This window comes from Alosa pseudoharengus, unplaced genomic scaffold (genome assembly GCF_046254945.1).
Source record: "Alosa pseudoharengus isolate Yale_2024_CS ecotype anadromous, Long Island Sound unplaced genomic scaffold, YU_APseudo_1.1 YU_APseudo_1.1_scf_12, whole genome shotgun sequence".
NCBI lineage: Eukaryota > Metazoa > Chordata > Actinopteri > Clupeiformes > Clupeidae > Alosa > Alosa pseudoharengus.
In genome coordinates, this window is record NW_027468587.1 from 3,140,527 (window position 1) to 3,168,006 (window position 27,480).

Below are 27,480 nucleotides of genomic sequence, written 5' to 3' on the forward strand. Positions count from 1 at the left end.
AGAGGGGGCGCGTCGCCCTGCCTACTGGCCTGGCCCTCGTGGGCGAGCGCGTACAGTGCCTTGTTGACCACCTTCTTGGGCAGGTGCAACCTCTTGGCCAGTGGCCGGGCCTGGAGAGCCTCTCCGGGGCCGAGGGCTGCGAGCGCCTGCTGGACACGCTGCTGGATCTCAGGGGTGAGGGTGATGGAGTGGGCGGCTGGGTCCTGCCACGGTCTGCCGTTGCCCCTGCTGCTGTTGCTGCTGCTGCTGCCGCTACTGGTGCTAGGTGGCGCTGTGGAGGTGCTAGACGATGTCTGGTCAGCACCCCAATAACGCCTGGGGCTGCTGTAGTCCAATCTCAGGGCTCGGAAGCCGTCGGAGAGAGAGGAGAGACTGCCGTCTCGGTCCCAGTGCCTGTCAGGGTGTGGTTGTGGGTGATGGGGTGGGGGCTGGTTAATCCAGCGGCCCGACTGTCTTTTAGGAAAGGGGGGCGGGCAGTCCGCAGGCCTGGAGCTCCTCCAGCTGCCTCGACCAGAGGTGCGACCACTTGCTCGCTGCCAGGCACTGTGGGATTGGCCGAAGCCTCTGCCCTCTGACGGGTGATTGGTGAAGCGGGCCGGGCCGTGGAACAGGGGAGCCTGGGAGGTCAGACCCCGCAGGAAGCGCTCCTGTTGGTCGCGGAAGTTAGGAGGGCCGGGGCCGGCTAGTGGGGCCGCGTAAGGTGGAATGCGAGAGGGACCTCCGAAAGGAGGACACGGACTGGGACCAGCTGGAGGCCCAGGAGGCAGTGGCGGACGCCTGTCGTGAAAGGAGTTGGGGCTTTGGTTCCGTGGGCCAAAGGGTGGACGACCTGGGTCGACTCGGGGTTTGCCTGGATGACGCGGCTGGAGGGATCGTTGGTGCTCTGTTGGGGGCCCTCCTCTGCCTCTGCTCATAGCTCAGTGGGCAGGGGGCGTGAGGGAGGGAGCCGAAGGGCTGGGCAGTCAGACTGGGGTGGCCTTCACCTGAGAGAGCAAGAGGGAATGCATGATAAGAGAGAGTGAGAAAAGGAAACAGAAAGCCAGAAAGAGGAGAAATGAAAATGAGCCAGCCAGACAGGTTGAGGGGAGAGAGAAAGGAGGAGGCAAAGAAGAGGCGTTGCTTTTAACGTCCAAAGACACAGTGTGTGCAGGCGCTTTTTCACAACGATCCGCCAGTAACACACACCACCTCAAGTTACGGTCACCACCGCATTTTTATAAGGTCTCTGTGCTGCACATGAGCTGTAACTCTATAACCTGGTGAGAGACAGAGATTAAAAATTCATGTTAACTGTGACAATCCCATTTTATTTCTGGCCTAACTGAGAGTTCGTGGATAATTCGAGGAGAAGGGAAAGTGAGACAGGTCCAGCGAAAGAGACCAGCATTTATGTCAAGGACAAACGGGCAGGCTTGAAAAGGGACAATAGTTCACAAGAGACTAGCACAACTCAGAGAAGCACCTGGAAGTAAGATTACACATAGTGTGAAACTCAGCCTAAAAGTGTCACTTAATAAAACCAACCTTTCATGCATAATAAATGTAGGATTACACATTGTGGGGGGGGAAATCATGATCAGTTAACATTTTATCCCTCACATGAGACCAGAGGCAGTCTATGTCAGCCTTCTCTCATATCACATTTGGACCACACAGTGACTTCTAGAATTCGCTTCGAGTGTGGCTAAAAATGCTACCGTGTGAAGCCTAACAGTATAAGATAATAACATTATATGGCAGTAAGATATGCCAGAATTCAAGGGCCACTGAATTGCCACAACCACTAGAAACTCCGGTGAAGAGGGCCATTTCCAGTTCTGCTTTCATATTCTATATTTAAGGGCTGCAAAAGCTAACTTGAGCTCACTGTGTTTATGAATACCGAATGAGCTAGGAGGATGATGCATCACGAAGTGTAAAGTTACACCTGTTTAAACACAACAAGCAAAACGTAACGTTACCTTAAAATGTGATGAAATCTTAGCGCATGCTAGGCCTACAGCAGGCTACAGCAGCAATAGGACTCCACCGTGTGATTTCCAAGTTACCAAATAACACGTTCAGGTACTGAAGCCACCCGGAAGACGGCATAATCGTTTAAACACAAATTACGTTGTAGATCGTCAAGACCAAAACTAAAGCTATTAAAAGTCCCGCTAGCTAAAGACACTGTCTGGAGTTGATGCGCGGTTAGGTTCCTCGTGCCGTGCTCGTCAATGTGCTCTGATGATGTCTGGAAGGTAAATAACCGTCAAATAACTTGCAGTTTGTGTCTGACCGTAAAAAGAAAAACCAAATCTCTGAGTTTGCAATGATCCCCGAGGCAATGTGAGGCGTATAAATATGGCGCAAATTTAACAATTGAATATAAGTTTCGTTTTCCATTCTCTCAGGAAGGTCAATAAAACGTTGCTAGAAACACGACATACGACAGATGGCGTAAGAGCAACGAAAGTAATAAATATGCCACTGATTAGAGTCGGAATAAGAGTGGGAAGAAATTACCACCATACTGTTTCTGTTTGCATCAGTCTACATCCACATTGAGTGAGACCTTAACTCGAGTGTCTCGCGGCGTTTTTTAATCGGTGGAGGTAGACGCGAGGCAGTCTGAGGCTTGGCCTTGTACATATCAGGGACACCACTGCATCTTACTGTACAGGCATAGTGGAAATTCATGAAATATAAATGTGCAAGGGGCACAGGTCGAGATTCCCTTTCCTTCTGCCGGGAGAGTATCATGAAACACAATACGAAACCGATGATGCGGCCCTCGTATCCAGCTGCAAATCTCCACCCCCAGTTTACTTTGCAGTCATCTTTACAAATGATATGACAGAACTGCTATAGGCTAGCTCATCTGCTTTATCGCACATTCCGAAACGTGGATGCAAATAAAAACCTACGTGGTGCCGTCACCGTCAGTCGCCCTTCCATTCACCTGGATTCATGCCATGTCCCTAATTTCCCGCCAATCTCCTGCCACATCATGCCCTTATCAGTAATTCAATTTATAAACTGACTTATTCAATGCCCACGACTTGGCGATCAATAACTTGAACTTATGTGCCTGTGGCAGTGTTCCACTGATGAATTAACCGTAGTTAACGTTGCACGACCTTAGGACGACCATACACATGTGCTCACGCACTAAAGGACTGTTATAACGTTAGACTGTCTTTTCTTCTACCCTTACAAAACCGAGATGACTGGCAATAATCAACGTCACTAGCACTTGTACATGTGTACTGTTTCGTACTCCCGATGCTGGGTAGCAACAACGCACTAGCCATGTGTTGTGTTATGACCATAAGACCAGTTAGCATGCGGACAGCTAATGATACTCTTTGGGGAGGACTTATGCCTTAACGTTACTGTATGCGGTTACTGCTCTGGTATTAAGCTTTTAGGTTTGCACTGGGTAAGGTTCGTGGCAACAAGCATTCACATTAGCAATCCTTTCGTCCATGTTATACTGTTAGTTAAGCATTTGCAAATGTGTTCTTAGCACGCTAACGTTATCTCGCAGAGCAAAGGAGCTGCATGTTCATCGTATTGTAGTCGTATTACTATTAATTAATGTTATTTAGCTCCCCGGAGTTGCAATACGCTAGTTGCAGCGCGATGTAGTCAACAACACGCACGACAACATCATTGTTGATCACTTAAATCACTTACCAATGTCTGCAGTGTCACGATTTCGTTCTTGCCCACGGCAATAAACATAAACCACGGAGATGCTAATACCAGAGCCCTGCTAATGCTACTCAGCCGTGACGTCATACAAAGCGACAATTGACGCGTGGTGATTGCGTCATCATATTGTATCAGTGCCCGTAAGACCAGATAACCATGACATTTAAAACTAAAACAAATTAAAAATAAATGGCTAAGAATATTATGACTAGGAATAAATTGCTTTTTGAATATTATGACAGCCTTTCTGCATGACCCTTATAATGTATGACGGTGACCCCTGCCTATATTGTGTGTGTGTGTGTGTGTGGGTTTGTTATGTAGGCCTAGGTATCTCAAGAATGTAGGCTATTGTTGTAAAGTCTGCTTGTTCATGTGAACCTTTTTTATTTTTATTTTCTTTATCGTTTCAAGTCCATATTGCTTTGGATAAAAGCGTATAGTGCTGGTGCATTAGGTTTATGCAATTCATGCAATTCAGCATCACATCTATTAAAGTCCTGTAGTTATGTTTCATTATCTATGTCTACGAGACATCTATGGTGCATAATGTTATGCAACACACAACATGCCACAATGCTGTGAATTTCTGAGGACTGACTTTTAGAGGGTGTAAGATAGCGGTTTTTGAATCTGCCACTGACTGGGTGTACGTTTTTGTAATAAATCATAAAATAGCCATAATATGCAATCAGAGATTAATACTAACTTACTACTAATAATACTTTTTACTAATACAAAATAATACTAATACTAAATACTAACTTCACTGACAACAGCCTGGATAATCACAATTTAAACTTTCACTTTTTACGGTCCGCAAATATTGTATTTTAAATTTGTGTTTTGGCTGGCTATGACATGACACCTGTCAGTGCCCGATCCGTGCCACCTGCCCGATTTGTTCTGCGCATACTGTAATGCGCATAATTACGTATTAGGATGCCCAAGGATTTGCCTGTCCAATTTGTACCAAAGTTGGGCCCTTGAAACCATTGTAAAACACTTGGTGGCCAAGTTGAACAGATGGACAACAGTTCACAACAAGAGTCTGTGTCATGAACGACATATATAAACTGCCTGTTCTTCCTCTTGAGAGTGACATATATAAACTGCCTGTTCTTCCTCTTGAGAGTGACATATATAAACTGCCTGTTCTTCCTCTTGAGAGTGAAAGAGTGTGACAGAGCGAGAGATGGAACACTGCTGGCACATAGCAATGCTCTGCAATCGGCATAACATATTTAAGGCGCTCTAAGTGATGCTGGTTAACGTCACTTCTGTTGACGTTCAAACAAAACAGAAAGCTAGCTCGCTACTTCCTCCCCCTCCCTCCCATGCAATTGAAACTCTCCTAAACGCGCATCTCGTCGGTGATTTGCTGGAACAGTTTGTTATGTTTTTATGGGCAAGGTTTGCCCAAGTTGTTTTGTGGCTGTTTTTGGAGCCTGGGTTGCAGAGCCATAGAAAAAGATGTTTTATCTACCACTCTGCTGGGTTGTCCATAGAGATCACCTTTTTTTACAGTGTATTCAGGACATAGGCAGCTAGCGGATGGTGAGGTGATGTTTGCTTTAGGCCTAATTGACAAAAAGTGTTTTAGCCTAAAAACGTACGACATCACTTAGAGCAGGGATTCCCAAACTGTGGTACGCGTACCCCCGGTGGTACGCGAGCTGCCACTAGGGGGTACGCGAGATGAAAAGGGCAATGGCGGAAAGGAGTTAAAAATGATTAATTAATTAATTAATACTATAATTACTTCATAAATAATACATAATTTCGAATCAGGTTATAATGATATGGAAACGTGAAATTAAAGGAAATCATTTGTAAACTCTATAATAGGGTATGTTTTCATTAAAAAATAAGCTACACACAATAGGCTACACGTGATTTCCTGCGGGCAGCCAGAATATCTGGCGCGTTAGTTTCGTTGAAGTATAGGGCAGGTAGAAGGCTGTGTAAACATGGAAAACTGGCTAAAAACAGGGACACTGTCCAAAAGGCCTAATTAAAGCGATCGAAGAGGAGAAGCGAGAGAAACAGAGCAGGACACAGGTAAGGATGGAATGGGATGGGGGGCAGACTAATGAAGGTGGAGATGGAGCGCAGGGGGATAAAGGAAAGAACGAGACAGAAAAGACAGCGCGAAAAAAACGAAAGTATGATGAGGCATATAGCCCTCGGCTTCATGTGGATTGGGAGACAGACTGCCCAAAGCCACAGTGCGTGGTCTGCAGTGAGATGCTATCTAACCATTCTAATGTGGTTCTCCACACTGTTTTTTTTTTAACGTGAGAGCTCATAGACCAGTTGCACATTTTGATTATGTTATCATGTTACCGGCTAATTAAACAACGATGCCTGGAATGCGAGTTACTTTTTTATGTGTTGGATGGTGGGGGTACGCGAGCCGAGTCAGGATGTAGAAGGTGGTCCGCGGGGAAAAAAGTTTGGGAACCGCTGACTTAGAGCACCTTTAATGACAGCTGGACATTAACCAACAGAGACAGAAGAGCAGAATAACTGGCAGTTTACATATGCAGTTCATTAAACAGCTTCACAGTGAACTTTATACATAAACTGCCTGTTCAAATTATACTATACTATATATTATACAATTCTTACTAAACAGGTATGCGTGTGCACATAACAAATCGGGCAGGCGGTATGGATCAGGTACTGACAGGGGAGCTGGAGTCTGTTGCAATATTCCCCTTGAATTTCCCCTTGGGGATCAATAAAGTATCTATCTATCTATCTATCTATCTATCTATCTATATACCATCTCACCACTAGATGGGAGGATTTTCCCCAAGAAATACACAATGTAGCTTTAAATTAATTTATTCATGCCATGTAAATATATAATATCATTTTGTATAGTTACCCTTATTGTAATAATAAAAAATATGACACTTTCCATGATTTTGTCCACATCAGAGGGTTATAGTTGGGTTAATTTACAGTTTGTATAGCCTATCAACAACAAAAGGTGCAGTGGGATCTAACGGCATCTATCTATCTATCTATCTATCTATCTATAGTGTCTATCCATTGTGAAATCAAATTGTGCGCTGTGTGATAGGCATCAAAGGAATTCAGAAGTAGAAATCTGGCTTTTCCTTAAACCGTTCATCCTGTGAAACTTGCTCCTATAGCTGCGTTTACATTCAACTTCAGCTTTTTCCATTATTTCTACCTGTTTCCGTAAACGCTACCATGACAATCTTATGTTTGATCCCAAAGATGTTCAGAGCTCTTCCATTTAAACGCAGGCAAACGCTACCATGACAACCTTATGTTTGATCCCAAAGATGTTCAGAGCTTTAAACACGGGCAAATGCTGCATTTTCATGTGGATGAAATATGCAAATGAGCAGACAGAACATTGCTGGGAGTTTTCCGCTATAGTGGCCAATATTGGCGAAAGAATTTCACGAGAAGTTCACCACAAACATATAACTTTTGAAAGGGGATATATGATTTATCATATATCATTTTCCCCATAAGGACATTCATGCAATACCCCTGCATCAGTTTGGTACATTTTGGAATATTTAATTTAATGGATTGCAGGCTACATGCATCCTTACAATAATAATAAAAAAAAGATGCTTAAGCATGGTTTAGTCATGAAAATAAATACATAAATAAATAAATGCACTTGACAACCAAATGTGTTGCTTCAATATTTTTTTTTATTTAAAAGAATATTTTACAACTTATCTTTACACTAACCAAATATGACTGTCAAAGCCTGTTCAGAAGCCAGTCCTCAGAAATGCTTTCAGTTTTTTGCTCTTTTCTTAAAAGCCCAATTCCACTCATTACGGAAATAGTGCAGAGTCCTTTAACATTTTTCCATTTTTACAGCATAAATAGTTATTTTTTCCTGTTCTTCAAAGACTGCAGTTCTAATACTGAAATAAATTATGGAGCAATCTTTTTTTTTTCTCGGTCAAGTCGCAGATGACAGAGAGAGAGATAAAGAGACAGAGACAGAAAGAGAAAGACCTCCGATGGCAAAACAATCAAGTAACGGCATTTGAGATTCAAGACGTCATGGATGACTGAATTCCATAGGCCTGTGTGAAGCTCAGGAACAAAGGGCCTGCTTCACACATCACATTCAGAGACTGCTTCCATTGGGTCCGTAGAAAAAGTGAGTCTTTCATGAATACTTACAGCAGTCAGAACAGAACTTCACCAAACTTGTGTTCGTAGCTCGTCAGTAATCAGCTAGATCAACCCTTATGTCTGCGGTTTTGACCACAGGGATGCAACAATAATTTGAAGATAGAAGGTGTCTCTACATTGGTTGGTAAGAATGTCCATACGCTCAATTTCTGTGTTGTATTGTGTGCAAGTTATTCTGCTACACACTGCAACCTCAGTACATCAAAACTGTAATACTGAATAATAATAATAATAATAATAATAATAATAATAATAATAATACTGTTGTGCTAACTGATCCCAACACACACAGAGGTTGATCAGTCTGCTGTGAGGACTCAACAGAAAGTCGTTTGAGAGCCAGTGGCAGCGGCAGAGAGCATACAGATTACACATAACCCATCAGATTACACATAACCCATCAGATTACACATAACCCATCAGATTACACATAACCCATCAGATTCCCATCAGATTCCACATAACCCATCAGATTACACATAACCCATCAGATTCCCATCAGATGACACATAACCCATCAGATTACACATAATCCATCAGATTACACATAACCCATCAGATTACACATAACCCATCAGATTCCCATCAGATTACACATAACCCATCAGATGACACATAACCCATCAGATTACACATAATCCATCAGATTACACATAACCCATCAGATGACACATAACCCAACAGATTACACATAACCCATCAGATGACACATAACCCATCAGATGACACATAACCATCAGATGACACATAATCCATCAAATTACACATAACCCATCAGATGACACATAACCCATCAGATGACACATAACCCATCAGATGACACATAACCCATCAGATTACACATAACCCATCAGATGACACATAACCCATCAGATTACACATAACCCATCAGATTACACATATCCCATAGTTTGTTACAGCAGGAACATAATGCGAAGTCAAGGACAGCTATGTGAACATAAAAAAGGGAACAATCAAAGCATGTGCACATATCATTTCTTCATACACACATTCCCTTAGACAAGGAGAAAGAGAAACTGAAATAAATTTTTCGCTCTGCCTCTCTATCTCTTTCTCTCTCTCTCTCTCTCTCACACACACACACACACACACACACACACACACACACACACACACACACACACACACACACACAGGAACACTTCAAATTTCAGCACAAAGTTGAAATGCATCTACATGCACAGAAATAAATAGTGAGATCAGATCAAAAACAGAAAAGAAAACTACCCTGCCAGCGCAATGACTGAAAACTGCCACAAGGAGATGATCCAAGTCAGGAGGAAAGTAAACAGATTTACATGATAAGGGGTTACACTTTACTTGAAGGTATCTACATAAGACTGACACGACACTGTCATGAACGTGTCATAAACATAATAAACAAGTCATAAACATGTATGACATACAGTAACGCTTCTGTCATTAAGTGTCATTTAGTTTTTGGTTAGGGTTCATGTGTCATAACAGTGTCATATGGTCATGTCACTCTTATGTAGATACTTTCAAGTAAAGTGTTACCGAATAAGGTTACCGTTTCTCTCAGTGTTTCTACTCCCCTTAGATGACAACTAAGTGGGAAAAGGCAGGCAGGCTCGTCTGTATTGATGTGCTCACTCTTCTTTGCTCGATCAAACTCATGATTATTTCCTTGGAGATGAGTGTGGTGTAGTGTAGTGTAGTGTGATGTGTGTGTGTTGTGTGTGTGAGTTTTGTTCACCAGTCTCTTGAACGGCGGGATCTCAGGTGAGTGCCCTGCCATTCTCTGTTCTACGAGTCAAAGTTGGGTAAGACAAGTCCACCCAGAGCCCTTCACAAGTCCTTTCTGCAGCCACACCACACATCCAGTCACATCCTAGAGGTCACTCCTAGCGACGAATGTTGCCATGACACCCATATTCTAGACCAATGACATTGCAGATATCCTTCTCTTCGGGCGAGAAGGTCGTCCATGTGTGTCAAAGGAGGAGCCAGTCTGCTGGATTTTTTTTTGTTTTTGTCTTGATGTAGATATTGTTCCCTTTGTCCAGTCATGCAGTGGATCAGGTTGGTCACAGTGAAATGCGAAACACAATTTCAGTCAGTTTCCGGGCAAGTTTCCATTTGTACCTGCTGGCTGCTAAATAGTGTCTGATTCATCAGTCAGTTTAAGACGTGGTGTGTCATGGGAGTTGCAATGAGGTGAAGTGCAATGTTTGATGCAGAAATGTATGTATATTTTAAATCACTTTTAAAATGCAGCCAAGAGCTTCTTTTCTTCCAGAGGACTCCTATGTCTGAAGTTAGGCAAATATACATTTATTTCTTCATAATGCTTGCTTTAGTGTAATATTTATATTGAGTTAGTGATGTGTGTGTGTGTGTGTGTGTGTGTGTGTGTGTGTGTGTGTGTGTGTGTGCGCCAGCGTTCAAGAGGTAATGACCTCCTCATTCAAGTGCCTCCATCCCTTCTGTTTCTCAGCAGCTGGAAGATATTCTGTAACAGAAGTATTGCACACACACACACACACACACACACACACACACACACACACACACACACACACACAAACACACATACAGAGAGAGAAAGAGAGAGAGAGGGAGAGAATGTAGGTGTTGTGAAGCAACAAACACACAAAACTAGTGGAAAGAGGGTGAAGAGAAAGAGGAAGGCAGGCAGGGCCTTACCTTACTACACATACCATCACTGCTGCAGTTCTTATTGTCTTTATCAGTCACCTCCTCCTCCAGCTACAGAAAGAGAGAGAGAGCGACAGAGAGAGCGAGAGATAGAGCGAGAGAGAGAAAGAGAGAGAGAGAGAGAAAGTGAGAGGAGAGAGAGAGAGAGAGAAGATATAATTGGCTACATACAAAAAACATACATATATTCTTACTTAGATTCGCTAGCGATGACAAGAGATGAAAAGGGCTTACCTCTTTCCTCCATCTGAGCTCGCAGAAAACTCTCTCAAAGCACTCGTGCATGTAGTTGAACTAGGGGAGACACAAAGCACATAATGATCTACATTGTGTAAAAGACATAGCATACTACACAATCATCTTAATTTCCTTGCACTGTGTACAAGTACAGGGCAATGGTCACCTAAGCCCAAGTGTGTGTGTGTGTGTGTGTGTGTGTGTGTGTGTGTGTGTGTGTGTGACATGAACATGGGTATACCCATTGATTAGATTCAGAGAACATGTATAATCTGATGGATATCATTTGGAACAGCTGCAAAAAAGCCACCAGACAAATAAAAGACAACCTTTTAAAAATATAGCTGCAAGCAGCAATGAGGGGGCCAAGCAGGTAAGCAGTTGAGCAGAAGTTGGGATTGGACTGGACTGGACTTGACTGTGTTGTGTTAGATTGGAATGTATTGGACTTGATTGGATTGGATTAAATTGGACTGGACTGGATTCAAAGGTCACCGAATTTATTGGGTGTCCTCAAGATGTACTCCTAAGACCACATACCAAGTTTGGTTTAAATCGGTGAAAGTGTTGATAATTATAGCACCCCTAGTGGTCAAAGGTCACCAAAATAATTGTGCAGTCTTAATATGGGGTCATGACTCCACATACCAAGTTTAGTTTCAATCGGTGAAAGTGTTAATAAATATAGTGCCCCAAATTTCTTGAGCCTTCTCCTAATTGGGTCCTGAGCCCATGTAACAAGTTTGGTTTTGATACGTGAAAGCATTGCTGAGATATCCCTTCACTTCCTGTTTGGTGGCTTTGCCGCCAATTTTGATTGGCTGTTACGGGCGAACGGTTTTAGGTTTGAAGACAAAAAGGGATAACTTTTTTGAGGCTTGAACTGAAGATTATGTGTGTCAAGTTTGGTGTCAATCGGACAAACTTTGTGACCTGTGAAAATGTTTAGGTATTTTTGATTAAATCCAATATGGCGGCCGGATCAATTACGTTGACATCACAAATTCACATCTGTCGGACTTACGACCTCCCATAGTATTAACAATCACCATTAGTACGTTTTAATTCCAAACACAACACCCGTTACAGGCCAAAAGGTAAATTTGCTAATTATAGCGCCACCTATAGGTCAAAAGTCATTATATTTATTGAGCCTCCTCCTTATTTGGTCCTGACCCCATGTACCGAGTTTGGTTTTGATACGTGAAAGCTTTGCTGAGATATCACTTCACTTCCTGTTTGGTGGCTTCGCCGCCAATTATGATTGGCTGTTACGGGCGAACGGTTTTAGATTTGAAGACAAAAAGGGATAACTTTTTTGAGGCTTGGACTAAAGATTATGTGTGTCAAGTTTGGTGTCAATCGGACAAACTTTGTGATCTGTGAAAACTTTTAGGTGTTTTTGATTAAATCCAATATGGCGGAAAATCCATCATGGCGGAAAATGACGTCATAGGGTCATAGGGTTGAACTCGGCTTGGTCCAAGGATTCCAACGATACCTCATATTTGACAATAGAGCCAACGGGTTAAAAGTTACTTGTATGAACGCACGTCCAACTTTGGCCTGTTGGTGGCGCTAGAGTGCTCGAGGTGCCAACTTGAAACTTGGTGAAATTAATCATGGGACTGTGCCTAATTTGTGTGCCAAATTTTACAACTTTTTACCAGACAATTCTATGAGCTGCCATAGACTTCCATGACGGAATAATAATAATAATAGGAAAACGTAGAAACACAATGGGTGCCTTCGCAGCTTCGCTGCTTGGCCCCCAATAAGGCTCTTGTAACATGTAGGGATAATGGACGACACCTCATTAGATTATCCGAAAATAAACGCACGTTCGAGGTTGTAATGCGGCCACGAAGCGCAGCGGAGTTCAACCTCATAGTGCGTTTATTTTTCGGATAATCTAATGGAGTGAAGTCCATTATCCCGCTTATTCTACTGTTAACAACAGGTTCAATATTAACTTAATTTTAAATTTTTTTGTTATCTCATTTAGTCCCGCATGAATGGTTGCTACACTGGAACACTAACCAGCGGGTCTACCACCTAGGCTACATATAAAACAGTAAAAACATTGATGGAATCAAAATAAGGCATTTTTATTTTTGTAAATTGAACTGCAGTCTCCAGTCCAGCCTCGGACAGCAGCTGAACGGCGGTAGCGCGCAAAGAGTGGTTGGTGAAGCACTTCTCAAGTCCAACAGCCTCACAGTAGGTGTTCATTGAAAGTAATTTCTGGTAGGCCGTAATCAGACATATTCAGCGCAGCGGTGTTTCTTTGCTGTTTTTCCTTGATACAATGTTTCAAATTAACGGCCATTTTCACTGAACGTTCTAAAGAACTCGGCTGAATTGATACAAAATATGTAGGCCTAAGAAGGTCAAACATTTTTAACTACTTCATAGCCGTGCAAATAACCGATTTTTAATTGCACGTTCTAAACAACCTTCACAATGGGAAACTGAATCAAGCAGTAGAATAAGACAACATATAAGGCAGGCACCTGTGCCGACACATCTTTTAGTTTGCATGACTTGTCTGCATGGCTAATGAAGGGTTAGCTTTAGGTATTTGAGCATTTAAATGCCTTAGTAACAGTGTTGTAGTACTCGAGTCCGAGACTCGAACTCGAGTCCGAGTCATTAGCTAAATTTAGAGACTTGTGACTTAACTTGGACTTGAGCACTGATGACTCGAACTTGGACTCGGACTCGTGCATTCGCACTCGTGATGACTCGTCGAGGACTCAACTTTTTTTTGTAATATATCATAAGGCTATAATTGTAGTATGTCATTAGGCTATAATTTGCTATATGATTTTAATATCTAAATTATACTATATTATACTATAAATACTAATTTTAGTTCAAGGGAATGTTAGGCTACTGCTTCGTGTCGTAGGCTACATAGCAAGTCACATCATGTTCACATGCAAAGCAAACTAACGTTAACTTTAACACCAAAATGCCTGGAGATATTTCGCTCCTCCGCTATTTCAATTTAGTAGGCTATTGCCAGGCAATATTAGTTCTCATACATTACATAACATTACCTAAGATTACACTCAGCCTAGGCTAAACAACACACACTGCTGCTGGATAGCTGATCATCGTGACTTGGTGAACAGTGTTTTCCCTGACTGACGCGAGAAGCGAGGTTCCATTCATTCATTTTCATTCGGGGCGTGCCCTGCCGTGCTTCTGTCTGTTAATTTGCTGCAGGCTATTATCGGATGAAAGAAAAATAAACTAAATGTTTTCCCGATCAAGATATAGCATACTTCTTAATTTTGGTGTCATAAAATATAGAAGCATAACATTAAATTGCCTAGTAGGCTATAGTGTCCATGTAGTGTCATTGTAGGCCTACGTGTCTGCGCAAGTGAAACTGACAAACTTAACCTCCCGTGGGTAGGCCAGAAACAACTATATTTAAAACTACGAATGAACTGGATTACTGTTACTGTTCAAACGAGTGACTTGATAGCCTAATCCACTGCATGAAAAAAAAGGAAATAGCAACGTGTTCTATTTCTAACAGGTGAATATCGTAGCAAATAGTATGGCGATGGCAGCTTAAAAAAACATTTATTTCACTCATCTCGCTGAAATGAACGTGGCCTGTTGCACAAATAAATTAATTAGGCAGATGATCTACATCTTCGTTAACCTAAAGCTAGTTTTCATCTCTATTGTTGACGTGAAATATGTCTCCATAGTGTCAGTGAAGTGATAACATAATTATGCAGTACTTCAGTACTTACATAGGGGGTAAAGATCTTGAGTCTTAGGGGGTAAAGATCTTGAGTCTTACATAGGGGGTAAAGATCTTGAGTCTTACATAGGGGGTAAAGATCTTGAGTCTTACATAGGGGGTAAAGATCTTGAGTCTTACATATAGGGTAAAGATCTTGAGTCATAGGGGGTAAAGATCTTGAGTCTTACATAGGGGGTAAAGATCTTGAGTCTTACATAGGGGGTAAAGATCTTGAGTCTTAGGGGGTAAAGATCTTGAGTCTTACATAGGGGGTAAAGATCTTGAGTCTTACATAGGGGGTAAAGATCTTGAGTCTTATATAGGGGGTAAAGATCTTGAGTCTTAGGGGGTAAAGATCTTGAGTCTTACATAGGGGGTAAAGATCTTGAGTCTTACATAGGGGGTAAAGATCTTGAGTCTTAGGGGGTACAGATCTTGAGTCTTACATAGGGGGTAAAGATCTTGACTCTTAGGGGGTACAGATCTTGAGTCTTACATATGGGATAAAGATCTTGAGTCTTACATAGGGGGTAAAGATCTTGAGTCATAGGGGGTACAGATCTTGAGTCTTACATAGGGGGTAAAGATCTTGAGTCTTACATGTACATATGGGATAAAGATCTTGAGTCTTACATATGGGATAAAGATCTTGAGTCTTACATATGGGATAAAGATCTTGAGTCATAGGGGGTACAGATCTTGAGTCTTACATAGGGGGTAAAGATCTTGAGTCTTACATGTACATATGGGATAAAGATCTTGAGTCTTACATATGGGATAAAGATCTTGAGTCATAGGGGGTAAAGATCTTGAGTCTTACATAGGGGCTACAGATCTTGATTCTTACATATAGGGTAAAGATCTTGAGTCATAGGGGGTAAAGATCTTGAGTCTTATATAGGGGGTAAAGATCATGAGTCTTACATAGGGGGTAAATATCTTGAGTCTTAGGGGGTAAAGATCTTGAGTCTTACATAGGGGGTAAAGATCTTGAGTCTTATATAGGGGGTAAAGATCTTGAGTCTTAGGGGGTACAGATCTTGAGTCTTACATAGGGGGTAAAGATCTTGACTCTTAGGGGGTACAGATCTTGAGTCTTACATATGGGATAAAGATCTTGAGTCTTACATAGGGGGTAAAGATCTTGAGTCCTACATGTACATATGGGATAAAGATCTTGAGTCTTACATATGGGATAAAGATCTTGAGTCATAGGGGGTACAGATCTTGAGTCTTACATAGGGGGTAAAGATCTTGAGTCTTACATGTACATATGGGATAAAGATCTTGAGTCTTACATATGGGATAAAGATCTTGAGTCATAGGGGGTAAAGATCTTGAGTCTTACATAGGGGCTACAGATCTTGATTCTTACATATAGGGTAAAGATCTTGAGTCATAGGGGGTAAAGATCTTGAGTCTTATATAGGGGGTAAAGATCATGAGTCTTACATAGGGGGTAAAGATCTTGAGTCTTAGGGGGTAAAGATCTTGAGTCTTACATAGGGGGTAAAGATCTTGAGTCTTACATAGGGGGTAAAGATCTTGAGTCTTATATAGGGGGTAAAGATCTTGAGTCTTAGGGGGTAAAGATCTTGAGTCTTACATAGGGGGTAGAGATCTTGAGTCTTATATAGGGGGTAAAGATCTTGAGTCTTACATAGGGGGTAGAGATCTTGAGTCTTACATAGGGGGTAAAGATCTTGAGTCTTAGGGGGTAGAGATCTTGAGTCTTATATAGGGGGTAAAGATCTTGAGTCTTACATAGGGGGTGAAGATCTTGACCCAGCGAGGCTTCTTCTCTCCTCTGGCGTACTCGAAGCAGAAGGCCACGCCCTCCTCATCTGTGTCCCAGCGCTGCATCTCACTCCACTCAAACGCAATCACCTGGTTCTGAGAGAGAGAGAGTGTTAAAACACACACACACACACACACACACACACACACACACACACACACACACGATCACCTGGTTCTGAGAGAGAGAGAGTGTTAAAACACACACACACACACACACACACACACAATCACCTGGTTCTGAGAGAGAGAGAGTGTTAAAACACACACACACACACACACACACACACACACACATACACACACACACACACACACACACACACACAATCACCTGGTTCTGAGAGAGAGAGTGTGTTAAAGCACACACACACACACACACACACATACACACACACACACAATCACCTGGTTCTGAGAGAGAGAGAGTGTGTTAAAACACATACACACACACACACACACACACACACACACACACACACACACACACACACACGATCACCTGGTTCTGAGAGAGAGAGAGTGTGTTAAAACACACACACACACACACACACACACACACACACACGATCACCTGGTTCTGAGAGAGAGAGAGTGTGTTAAAACACAAACACACACACACATACACACACACACACACGATCACCTGGTTCTGAGAGAGAGAGTGTGTTAAAACACACACACACACACACACACACACACACACACACACACACACACACACACACACACACACACACGATCACCTGGTTCTGAGAGAGAGAGAGTGTGTTAAAACACACACACACACACACACACACACACACGATCACCTGGTTCTGAGAGAGAGAGAGTGTGTTAAAACACACACACACACACACACACACACACACACACACACATACACACACACACACACACACACACACACACACACACACACACACAATCACCTGGTTCTGAGAGAGAGAGAGTGTGTTAAAACACACACACACACACACACACATACACACACACACACACGATCACCTGGTTCTGAGAGAGAGAGAGAGTGTTAAAACACACACACACACACACACACACACACACACGATCACCTGGTTCTGAGAGAGAGAGATAGTGTTAAAACACACACACACACACACACACACACACACACGATCACCTGGTTCTGAGAGAGAGACAGTGTGTTAAAACACACACACACACACACACACGATCACCTGGTTCTGAGAGAGAGAGAGTGTTAAAACACACACACACACACACACACACACACACACACACAGTGAAGTGAAGCACACACTAATCCCGGAGCAGTGAACTGCCTGCAACAACAGCGGCGCTTGGGGAGCAGTGAGAGGTTAGGTACCTTGCTCAAGGGCACTGAGCCGTGCCTACTGGTCGGGGTTCGAACCGGCAACCCTCCGGTTACAAGTCCGAAGCGCTAACCAGTAGGCCACGGTTGCCCCATTTGGTGAGCTAAACACACCAAAGCTATTGCAATAGCACCCACATACCGGTAGCTAACAGTACATGTGTTCTACATTTGTATGATTTTACATTCCTTTATCTTGTATGTGAGAGTAAAACCCTTGGGTTTAAGCTCCTCTATCCACCTTATTCATGAAACCATCCTTCCGTCCGGTTTTCATCTTCCGTCCATTTTCCATCCAAATATGCTTCAACTTATATTGCTTTCAAAATGTTGACAATTCTGCACTCAATATGGACATTCTATATAATATACTGTATGACTGACAGAAAAATATAGAAGTTTGCTTGTACATGGCTTAGGATACATCAAGCACTGTCTACCGCCACATTGAAATCAATACAACGCAGCTTCGGCCGGAAATAGAAAACTGGATTTCTGAATACTGAGGATGGCCATTGTTGGCTCAGGAATATCGTGGATATTGCAGCAACGAATAATAATAGTATTATGTGTCTAATGGTGTGTGTGTTGTGCAGTATACAATACTGTAGTTTGCTATGTAGGGAATAACCTCAATGTAGTTATTGGGCTGCAAATTAAAAGGCATTAAAAGGAAAAGTGCAAAGTCTTAAGTCTAACTAAAGCTTATTTAATAGTCAGGCACAATCTATTTGCAAATAAGATAATAAGATAAGCAAGATGCTACGCTCAAACATCGGTGGATCAGCTTAATACTTCCACACGCCACTTGATAGGTTCAGCTCATGCATAAGACACTTTGCTCATTGGGCGACTTTATTCTTTGCCCAAGTAAGGCCCATAGAGTGTAATGTGCACTTTGTCACTACTAAACAATGAAGATTGTGAGCACAGCGAGGGCTGTGCCTGCCCACAGAAAGTGTGTGTGTGTGTGTGTGTGTGTGTGTGTGAGTGTGTGTGTGTGAGAGTGTGAGTGTGAGTGTGAGTGTGAGTGTGAGTGTGAGTGTGAGTGTGAGTGTGAGTGTGTGCGTGTGCGTGTGCGTGTGCGTGTGCGTGTGCGTGTGCGTGTGCGTGTGCGTGTGCGTGTGCGTGTGCGTGTGACTGTGACTGTGACTGTGACTGTGACTGTGACTGTGACTGTGACTGTGACTGTGACTGTGACTGTGAGTGTGTGTGTGTGTGTGTGTGTGTGTGTGTGTGTGTGTGTGTGTGTGTGTGTGTGTGTGTGTGTGTGTGTGTGTGTGTGTGTGTGTGTGTGTGTGTGTGTGTGTGTGTGTGTGTGTGTGCGTGTGCGTGTGCGCGCGCGCGTGCGCGCGCGCGCGCGTGCGCGCGTGCGTGCGTGCGAGTGTGTGTGTGTGTGTGTGTGTGTGTGTGTGTGTGTGAGTGTGTGCGTGCGTACGTGCGTGCGTGCGTGCGTGCGTGCGTGCGTGCGTGCGTGTGTGTGTCCACAGAGAGCTGTCGTGGCGGCCACAGCAGCAGCTCACCTCCAGAGTCCCGTCCTCGGTGCAGGCGTGCAGCTTGAAGTGGTGGATGCTGATGGCAGTGACCACGTGGCCTTTGCGCCTCGAGTCGCACGCGCAGTGAGGGAACACAATCTCATTGTAGCCTTCACATGTGCTCAGCATACTCAAGTACTGATGGAGAAGTAACAGAGAAACGTAGGGTCACAAGGGTGCTAAAGAGGGCCAGTGGAAATAGAACAGCAGAGATGTTAACAGTGCAATAATAAATAATAAATCAGTAGTCAATAGTAAAATAGTAATCACTGTCCTTTTTATGGAAAGGAATATTGATCATTTGGAAATTATTCTTGCTCATTTGACCAAGCTAGACATGAAGGCATTAGCAGGAAGATCACAAAGGAGGGTGAAGGAATGTTAACTTATTACTGTGAAGTGTTGCTCATCTTTAATATCCTGTGCATTTCTCACTCAAAGCCAACAGGTGGCGATAGAGGACTGAATACAGCAGAGCTGTATATCATCTATCTTTCGCTCTGGAGCACAAGGGACATACAGACTACAGAACTGTATCTTTCCACCCTTATGCTTTAGATTGGGAGAAAATACATTGAAAACTTAATTGCAAAAATCTAAAACACCCATTACTCTGACGACACACATGACACGACACACATGACACGACACGACACGACACGACACAACTTACAATATTTATCTTCTTCTGCTCGGCGAGTTTCTGGAGCTGATAAGACTTCTCCCCCACCTTTATGGATCCCTTCTTCACGTCCTCCATGGCCTGGTGGGGAGAGAGAAGAAGGAGGAGAGAGTGAGTGAGGAGAGAGAAGGAGAGAGTGAAGTGAGTGGAGCATGGAGCGCTGTGAGGAAAACAAGCAGAAAGAAGTTACAGAAAGAGGGTTGGATAGAAAGAAACACGTAGAGACAAACACATTCAGCACATAGACAGAGACACGCATGCTCGCCACCCTCCCTGTCCCACTCTGTTATCTCTCTCTCTCTCTCTGTCTCTATATCTCTCTCTCCTCTCTCTCTCTCTCTCTCTCTCTCTGTCTGTCTCTATCTCTCTCTTTCTCTCCTCTCTCTCTCCCTCTCTCTCTCTCTCTCTCACACACACACACACACAAAAGGGCGTGGGAATGTGGGTGCTGAGGGCGCTGCTAGCAAACGATTTTTCATTTTTATTTTTTTTATCAATACAAATTCCCAGTGCGTCATTAAGCACAGTTTTTGGAACCGGTGTGTTCTTATATAGGCTAAATAAGCACTAGGCCTACTAAGCGAGACTGGTGTTATGTTGCACATAAACCATGAACTTGGTTCAAATTTGAAAGATAGAAGCAAACTTTCCCAACAGACTTTTTTGTTTGAAATCTGAATGGTGTTGTGTGGGTTCTCAGTTGTTTGTTTTTAAACTGAAAACAACAACAACAAACAAACAAAGGAACAAGACTCGGGAGGATAATTCGCAAGGTGTTCTTGGATTTTGAGTTGGATTGTTTGGATACTACACACAAGTGGACCTACTTTTTAATCGTGTATACTACAACTAAGCCTACTAAGTTGAAATCAAAGCACATCTATTTCCCTCTCACATAAGTATAGCCTACACATGCACTGCCAACAAACAAACCCAGCGCCAGGGTCGGACTGGGAACAAAATTCGGCCCTGGCAATTTTCTCCTGGACCGGCCCACTACTGGACCGACGACCCCCCCCCCCCCCCCCCCCCCCCCCCCACCACACACACACACAATTTACGTTCAGTTGTGAAGACCAATACCCTATTTTGAATGACAAAACAGCTTTGGCGTGTGTAACAGCTTAGAATGGCTTACAATGCATCCAGCAACATATTTGGGGAAATGAGCACTATGGCTCCAGGCATCCCAAAGTGCTTGGAGGAGAATGCACTGAAGTTCTTGAATTGTCAAGGACCAGTTGGGGCAGTTTCATGTCTCTGTTGCTGAGATAGTTTCGATCGTCAAAAGGTCAGAATTGCTAAGAATCTTGTAGGGGCTGTTTTTAAAGATTAGAAATTGTCTGTGCTGTGGGGGGTGAGACAAGGTACTCATGTTTTGCATGATATCTCAGCACCCAAAGTTGTTATAAATCCATAGTAGCACATATATCATCTAATGTTGTGATAGACCTTTGTATGAACGTGTGTTCTATAGATATAACCTATTGAACTTCCATTTGCTATTTATGGCCTGTAGGCCTCATTGACCTGAGCTAATGCAAGTCAGAAAGGGGAAGATTCTATTGGGGAAAGGTTCCAGTGGGGGCTGGCATAGAAGCAAAGAGGGGGAGTGAGGGTGTTTTAATGTACAGAAGCACACATACAGTCCATCTAATCAATAAGTATGTGTCTGGATTCAATTTTATACACCGACCATTTTCTCACCCATTCATTTCTAATGGCCGGTCATATTTGAAACCGGGAATACACATGGGTGTTAAATAAAACACTCAAATTGTCATGAACATTATCAAAAATTCTTTTGTGTGTTCAGATGCCCTGTATTAAGTCATGGCGCCTCATGGTAGTCAGAATAAGGTAACAATATTTTTGAGAGAAAAGAATTGTCAATCGGTCACATTTGACCGCAAACACAACAGGAGAGGTTTTATAACTGCAGTCTTAAGTGCTGCTGGGAAAATGCCTGAGCTGAGAATGGTTCACAATTTGCATAAGCTCAAATGCCAAACAGCTGAAAACACTTTTAAAGAAGTTTGTAGGCAGAGCGTCAAGACAGCAGGTACTGTAGATGAACTAAGTTGAAGATCTTTTTTTGAAGATGTCATATAGTTAATCTGAAGCTTAGTGTTTCTCCATTTACGTTCAGCTTTCCTACATTCTCTCTTCTGATTTGCTACTGTTGTGATATTCCTCCATGGTGTTTTAGGTTTACTGAAGTCTTTCTATCCTTGGCAGGTGCTATTATAGTATATAGAGTCAAGGACCCTGAGAATATTAGAGCTAAATTGAGTAAGATGGTCTTCCTGCACACATGGTGTCATAGCTACATAGCTAAGGCTTCCATAAAAAGAGTGCTGCTATTCTCATTAATTTATTTGTGGTAATTTGATGGTTTTACTGTAAAATTCACTATGATAGTTCATAACACTGTCAACTTATGGATCTTTACAGTTCAACCATGAAGTATTTATTAACAGTTCTACCATGACCACTTTTGATGTGTTCATGATAAGTGATAATGGACGACACTGTGTTCTTTAATCAAAAGTTTGTTTTTCTGTCATGTTGTTAAACTTTAGTCGATACAAGTAGCCTAACATGTGAGTAAGTAAACATAGCCTATTTGATGACCATCAAACATGACATAGGCTTAAAAGTAGAGGTAGCACAGGAATGTGAAGGATATAAAAAGAGGGAATTCATGTTTTATTTCATACAGTCTGGTATTATCCCAGAAATGTGATTTAAATGTGATGTAAACCTCATAATTATGAAGACCTCAGTCTGACTATAAACAAATTGCAGTCACTCATCATCTTTACTTATTAACTGTAAACTTTAAAGTCCACATCAGACATGCGACCATGAAGTTCATAGTAATGGGAGAGTTCATGGTCAAGTTATGATATATTCATGGTCGAACTGTAAAGGCAATGGTAGAACTATAACACATTTAAGTTGAACTGTAAATTTCATTGTTTTACTGTGAAATTTTACAGTTAATTTTTTCCTGGGCACACACACACACAAGCCCACCGATACCAAAATCCCCCCCCCACGAACACACAGTATCATGCTGTAGCAACACTTCATAAACTGAACCCAAACATTTAGATTTGGACCTATAGGTTATTAAAATCACAATAACACGGGGGTCCGGGGGGGTCTCTCCGGGATTTTTTTTATTTTTATTCTGGTTGCTAATCACACCATTTTAAAGTGATTTGAGAGGGACAGGATTCAGGGATAGGCTATTAAAGACAGGCTCATCTTCTGTCTGTCTCACGTCATGTTACCCCATGCATTAAACCACATGTCACTGCTTGACTAAATGAAAAATATAGGCTACTGAACATGCATGGATATTGTCATAGTTGACAGAAATTACGATTTGTGCCAACATGTTGTAGAAACACAACCACAGCCTTTAGGCCTATTTGGTGCAAATCTTCTCCTTTACTTTGGTTATAGTCAGCGATTCACATTAACTGTAGGCTATCACCACAAGTGTATACTAAACGTTTTTGCCCAAGTTTGTGTGCCGTCATCACATTTTGCAAAATTAGGCTACCTTCATTACTAACCTAACAGTTGATACTTTTTTACGTGCATCGACTTGCGATTGATTGTGCATCTAATGTAACACTCGGGGGAGAGACTTCCACTTTCCAAGTTTCACTTTCACTGTTGTTGTGAGCTAAAAGGCTACTATATAGGAAATACTTTGAAGTTCCTTTTGAGTCCAGACATGAACCTGTGCTACACTTTTCCACCAAGTTGTGCGAAAATTGTAGGCTACCCGGAGTTTTTTTTATGTTGACAGAAAAACCACACTACAGTAGCCTACATGGTGCAGTAAAGCTCTTCGTAGTGCGTGCAACTAACGTCTATAAAAACAATATATTTATGGAATATAACTAGACACCTCTGATTGCTGTTAAACGGTTAAACTGCGATGATGTGAACACCAGCCAGCGGAGGGCACTTATATAGCCTAGGCTACCATGCATGGAATCGTAGGCTATATTTCCCCACAAAGCAAGCGGCTGCTTGGACAAATCCACTTGAGGGGTGGGGCAGGGGGGCGCGACCGTAACACACACTGAATCTGTCATGAAGAGCCCAAAATGATTGACCTGTCACCCCCCAATCCAAATGGATGCAACTGCATTTATAGGCTAGGCCTAGGTCTACATGACGGGTCGCAAATAGGCTAAATTCCCGGAGGTCACCGGCCCACATGTGGACCGGCCCACCGTGCCCGGTTATACAGATTACCAGTCCGAGCCTGCCCAGCGCATACCGGACATAATTAACATAATTATTCAACCTGACAGAACAGATTGCCTGCATTATCGCAGTGACACGACTAAAAAAGATTTAAGACCTATCCAATCTGAATTTAAGACAATTTAATAGTTTTTAAGGCCTTATCTTTAGGAAAAGTGATTTTAAGACTTTTTAAGGACCCGCAGCCACCCTGAAAACATTCTCTCTCTCTCTCTCTCTCTCTTACACACACACACACACACACACACACACACACAAAAACGCACACAGGCACACCTGGTGGAAGCAGTAGGTTATGGCCAGCTGGTTGTCGTTGAGCAGCACTTCCTCCTCTGCGCTAAAGAGCCACTTGCGAAGGGTCAGACAGGTGCCTGGCACTGCAGATGTGTAGTTTTGCACATACAGCTTATGGGGAAACTCATTAGGGGCCAGCTTACGCACTGGACAGAGAGAGAGAGAGAGAGAGAGAGAGAGATGCAATCATGTGGTGACAAAAGGAAGTCAGGACTTGAAGCAAAAATAAATAACAAATAATAAGCAGGCCGCAACCAAGATTGTTCTGGGGGGCACTGTGTGTGTGTGTGTGTGTGTGTGTGTGTGTGTGTATGTGCGTGTGTGTGTGTATGTGTGTGTGTGTATGTGTGTGTGTGTGTGTGTGTGTGTGTGTGTGTGTTGATAGCTTACTCTTAAAAGTTGGGACGCTTTGTAAAAATGTGAATTAAAAAGAATGCTATGATTTACAAATCATGTCAACCCTATATTTAATTAAGAATTGTCCCAACTTTTTGAGACATGTTGCTGGCTTCAACGGTTGATATGTTGTCTTTGAACTATTCTTAGTTAAATATAGGGCTGACATGATTTGTAGTAACATTAATAACAAGGGTGCAGATTCTTAGTTATCTAGTTCAAATCTCTACACATACATTTATTACAAAAGGGATCATCCCTATGTTCCCCGGGTCCTATGTTCTCTGGGTCCTATGTTCCCCGCTCGGGGTTAGGGTTAGGGTTTTAAAGGGTCCTATGTTCCCCGGTCCCTTACAAAGCGGGGAACATAGGACCCGGGGAACATAGGTACCCTCCCTTATAAAGATGTCAAACACACCTGCTCCCAGTGCAGCCTATTATGCCTATTACATTTTGACCACTATGTCCATTATGTGGATCTATAGCAGATGGCCAAGCCTGTAGTCTCAACTGACCCAGGTGCACAGACACTCAGATGAAAGCTCATGAAGATGTACTTACCAAATGTATGATTGATCACTTCAAAAAGTGCAAAGTAACTGGCTGTGATGCTATCCATTTCGACTCTCATTACAACAGCCTGAAACACACAGACCCAGACACACGCACACACAAACACACACACACACACACACACACACATATGCACAGACTCATGTATTTTATCACAAAGCACTTGCTATTCTCTGTGTAGCATTGATATGAATTTATGACAACATGAAAGGTGCTATATGTACTGTAAGAACAAACACTAGTGTTTAAAATGGGCATTGCAGTTCAAAATCAAAACTTTGAGAGCATTAAGTAGGCTAATCTGGTAATTCAAAGGTCAAAATGGTACTAGCCGTGTGATTGGTAAATTGGCGGAAGGTGGCGAAGCAGGCCAAAACACAAACTCAAACATAAACAGTATTTGCAGGCTGTAGTGTTGTCACAATACCAAAATTATTGTTTCGATACCAAGTCAAGAATTTTTTACATTTTGTTTGATTTGGGGGCCTTGAACACCCCAACACCTTGAAGCCATCAGTAATAATGAATATTGTGTGATCATTCACACCAGTGGTAGACTCTGCTTTACCCTCTACACACACACACACACACACACACACACACACAAAATGATGAAAATGATGAAAATGATGGCTTAGGCCATACGTATGTTTCTATTTCATATATGTTGGAATGCATATAAACTATATATTAGGTTAATAATTTATAGTATTTTATGATCTGCATAATTACTAATAGCTAAAAAGTATAATTTGAATACTTAATTTTGATTTTTTAACTATTACACATCTTTTCTGTCATTACATTGGTGGTGTGTAGGTCTAATTAAGTGCCTGTCACTTTAAGAAGAACGTGAAAGTCTTCAGCCTTCAGGTATTGAGCCTTCAGTGTCACAGTTTTAGGTTAGTGGAAAATGGTTGTGCATAGTGCATAAGGATAGGTGGATGTTTTTTATGTCATTAGATAAAACAAATGTTAAAAAAAAATAACAAGTCAAAGAGAATCTTTCTGGTGTCATTGAAGAGATACAGTAAGTGTCTTGCACTTAATTTCCATGATTTTGGTGAACACAGCACACTACACAAATGGCAGACATGACTTGAGCTAACGGGATAGTTAGCTAGAAGGAGCTCTCTCCAGATGTAAAAGTTTGCCAATAGGTTGCGTAGCCTATTTCTGAAATGTTATTAAAACCAACTAGGGATGTCCCGATCCGATATTTGGATCGGATCGGCCGCCGATATTAGCAAAAAATGTGGGATCGGCCTGCACGGGAAAATCCCGATCCGGACTCCCGATCCAGTTTGTTTTCAAAACTCCGGTCCGTGTTTTCCAGCGCACCGATGTAGGTAATCCATTCCAGTTTTTTCAGCTTTTCCCCCAAATCCGGTCCGCGTTTTTCAGCACAGTTGTCTGTGCATGTCCCACTAAGAATTTAAAGTTATCAAGCAAACATTTCATGTCACAGTTGAATTAATATAGCCTAATGTTAACCGCGACCGCAAGTGTCCGCGAGACCCTCTTACTATTAGGCTCTTATGCATGTTGCTGCTGACAGCTTTGCCTGTCTAACGAATGTTATCTCCGCGATTTAAGATTGTTTGTGTAATGTATAGGCACAGCACGCACTTTAATTTCCCTATTTTTACAATCGGCTAGCCTAACAAACGCATTTCATTTCAAAAAGCAACCTGGTCAATCGCTAACAACTAAGTGCACCTAGGCCTACAACTCTACACATCCAAAAGGGTAGAAGCCTCCAGTAGGCTATCATAACTTTTTTTACCGTTTAGTCTGTGCATCGGCGCAGCCTACACGATGTGAATTAGTGACAGCTGTTATCGCGGTAAACTTAAGCTCCTGTCTCTAAATAGTGTAGATAGGCCTACGTGCTATGTTGCTTGATTTTCTGTAATAAATGCAGCCTGTAGCCTAGGTTACTTCAGCAAAC

General features: G+C 42.5%; 2 protein-coding genes across 4 annotated transcripts in view; both read right to left on the reverse strand.

Annotated features, from left to right (window-relative positions):
• Window positions 1-3,763, reverse strand: part of adar (adenosine deaminase RNA specific) — a 35,715-nt gene extending 31,952 nt beyond the window's left edge. The window contains exons 1-2 of one of the 2 annotated variants that reach the window (XM_076279766.1): window positions 3,679-3,763; window positions 1-983 (exon numbers count right to left, since the gene is read on the reverse strand). The exon at window positions 1-983 is cut by the window's left edge and continues 1,167 nt beyond it. In XM_076279766.1, coding sequence (XP_076135881.1) covers window positions 1-914 — 914 coding nt within the window. In that variant the 5' untranslated portion in view covers window positions 915-983; window positions 3,679-3,763. Of the gene's footprint in view, window positions 984-1,961; window positions 2,792-3,678 lie in introns of those variants that run through there. The other variant, XM_076279767.1, reaches the window with a different exon arrangement.
• Window positions 3,764-7,378: 3,615 nt separating this feature from the next.
• Window positions 7,379-27,480, reverse strand: part of snx27b (sorting nexin 27b) — a 37,368-nt gene continuing 17,266 nt past the window's right edge. Inside the window, exons 6-13 of one of the 2 annotated variants that reach the window (XM_076279768.1) lie at window positions 25,518-25,596; window positions 24,543-24,706; window positions 19,965-20,054; window positions 19,280-19,429; window positions 16,367-16,495; window positions 10,834-10,893; window positions 10,602-10,650; window positions 7,379-10,393 (exon numbers count right to left, since the gene is read on the reverse strand). In XM_076279768.1, coding sequence (XP_076135883.1) covers window positions 10,326-10,393; window positions 10,602-10,650; window positions 10,834-10,893; window positions 16,367-16,495; window positions 19,280-19,429; window positions 19,965-20,054; window positions 24,543-24,706; window positions 25,518-25,596 — 789 coding nt within the window. In that variant the 3' untranslated portion in view covers window positions 7,379-10,325. Of the gene's footprint in view, window positions 10,394-10,587; window positions 10,651-10,833; window positions 10,894-16,366; window positions 16,496-19,279; window positions 19,430-19,964; window positions 20,055-24,542; window positions 24,707-25,517; window positions 25,597-27,480 lie in introns of both variants that reach the window. The other variant, XM_076279769.1, reaches the window with a different exon arrangement.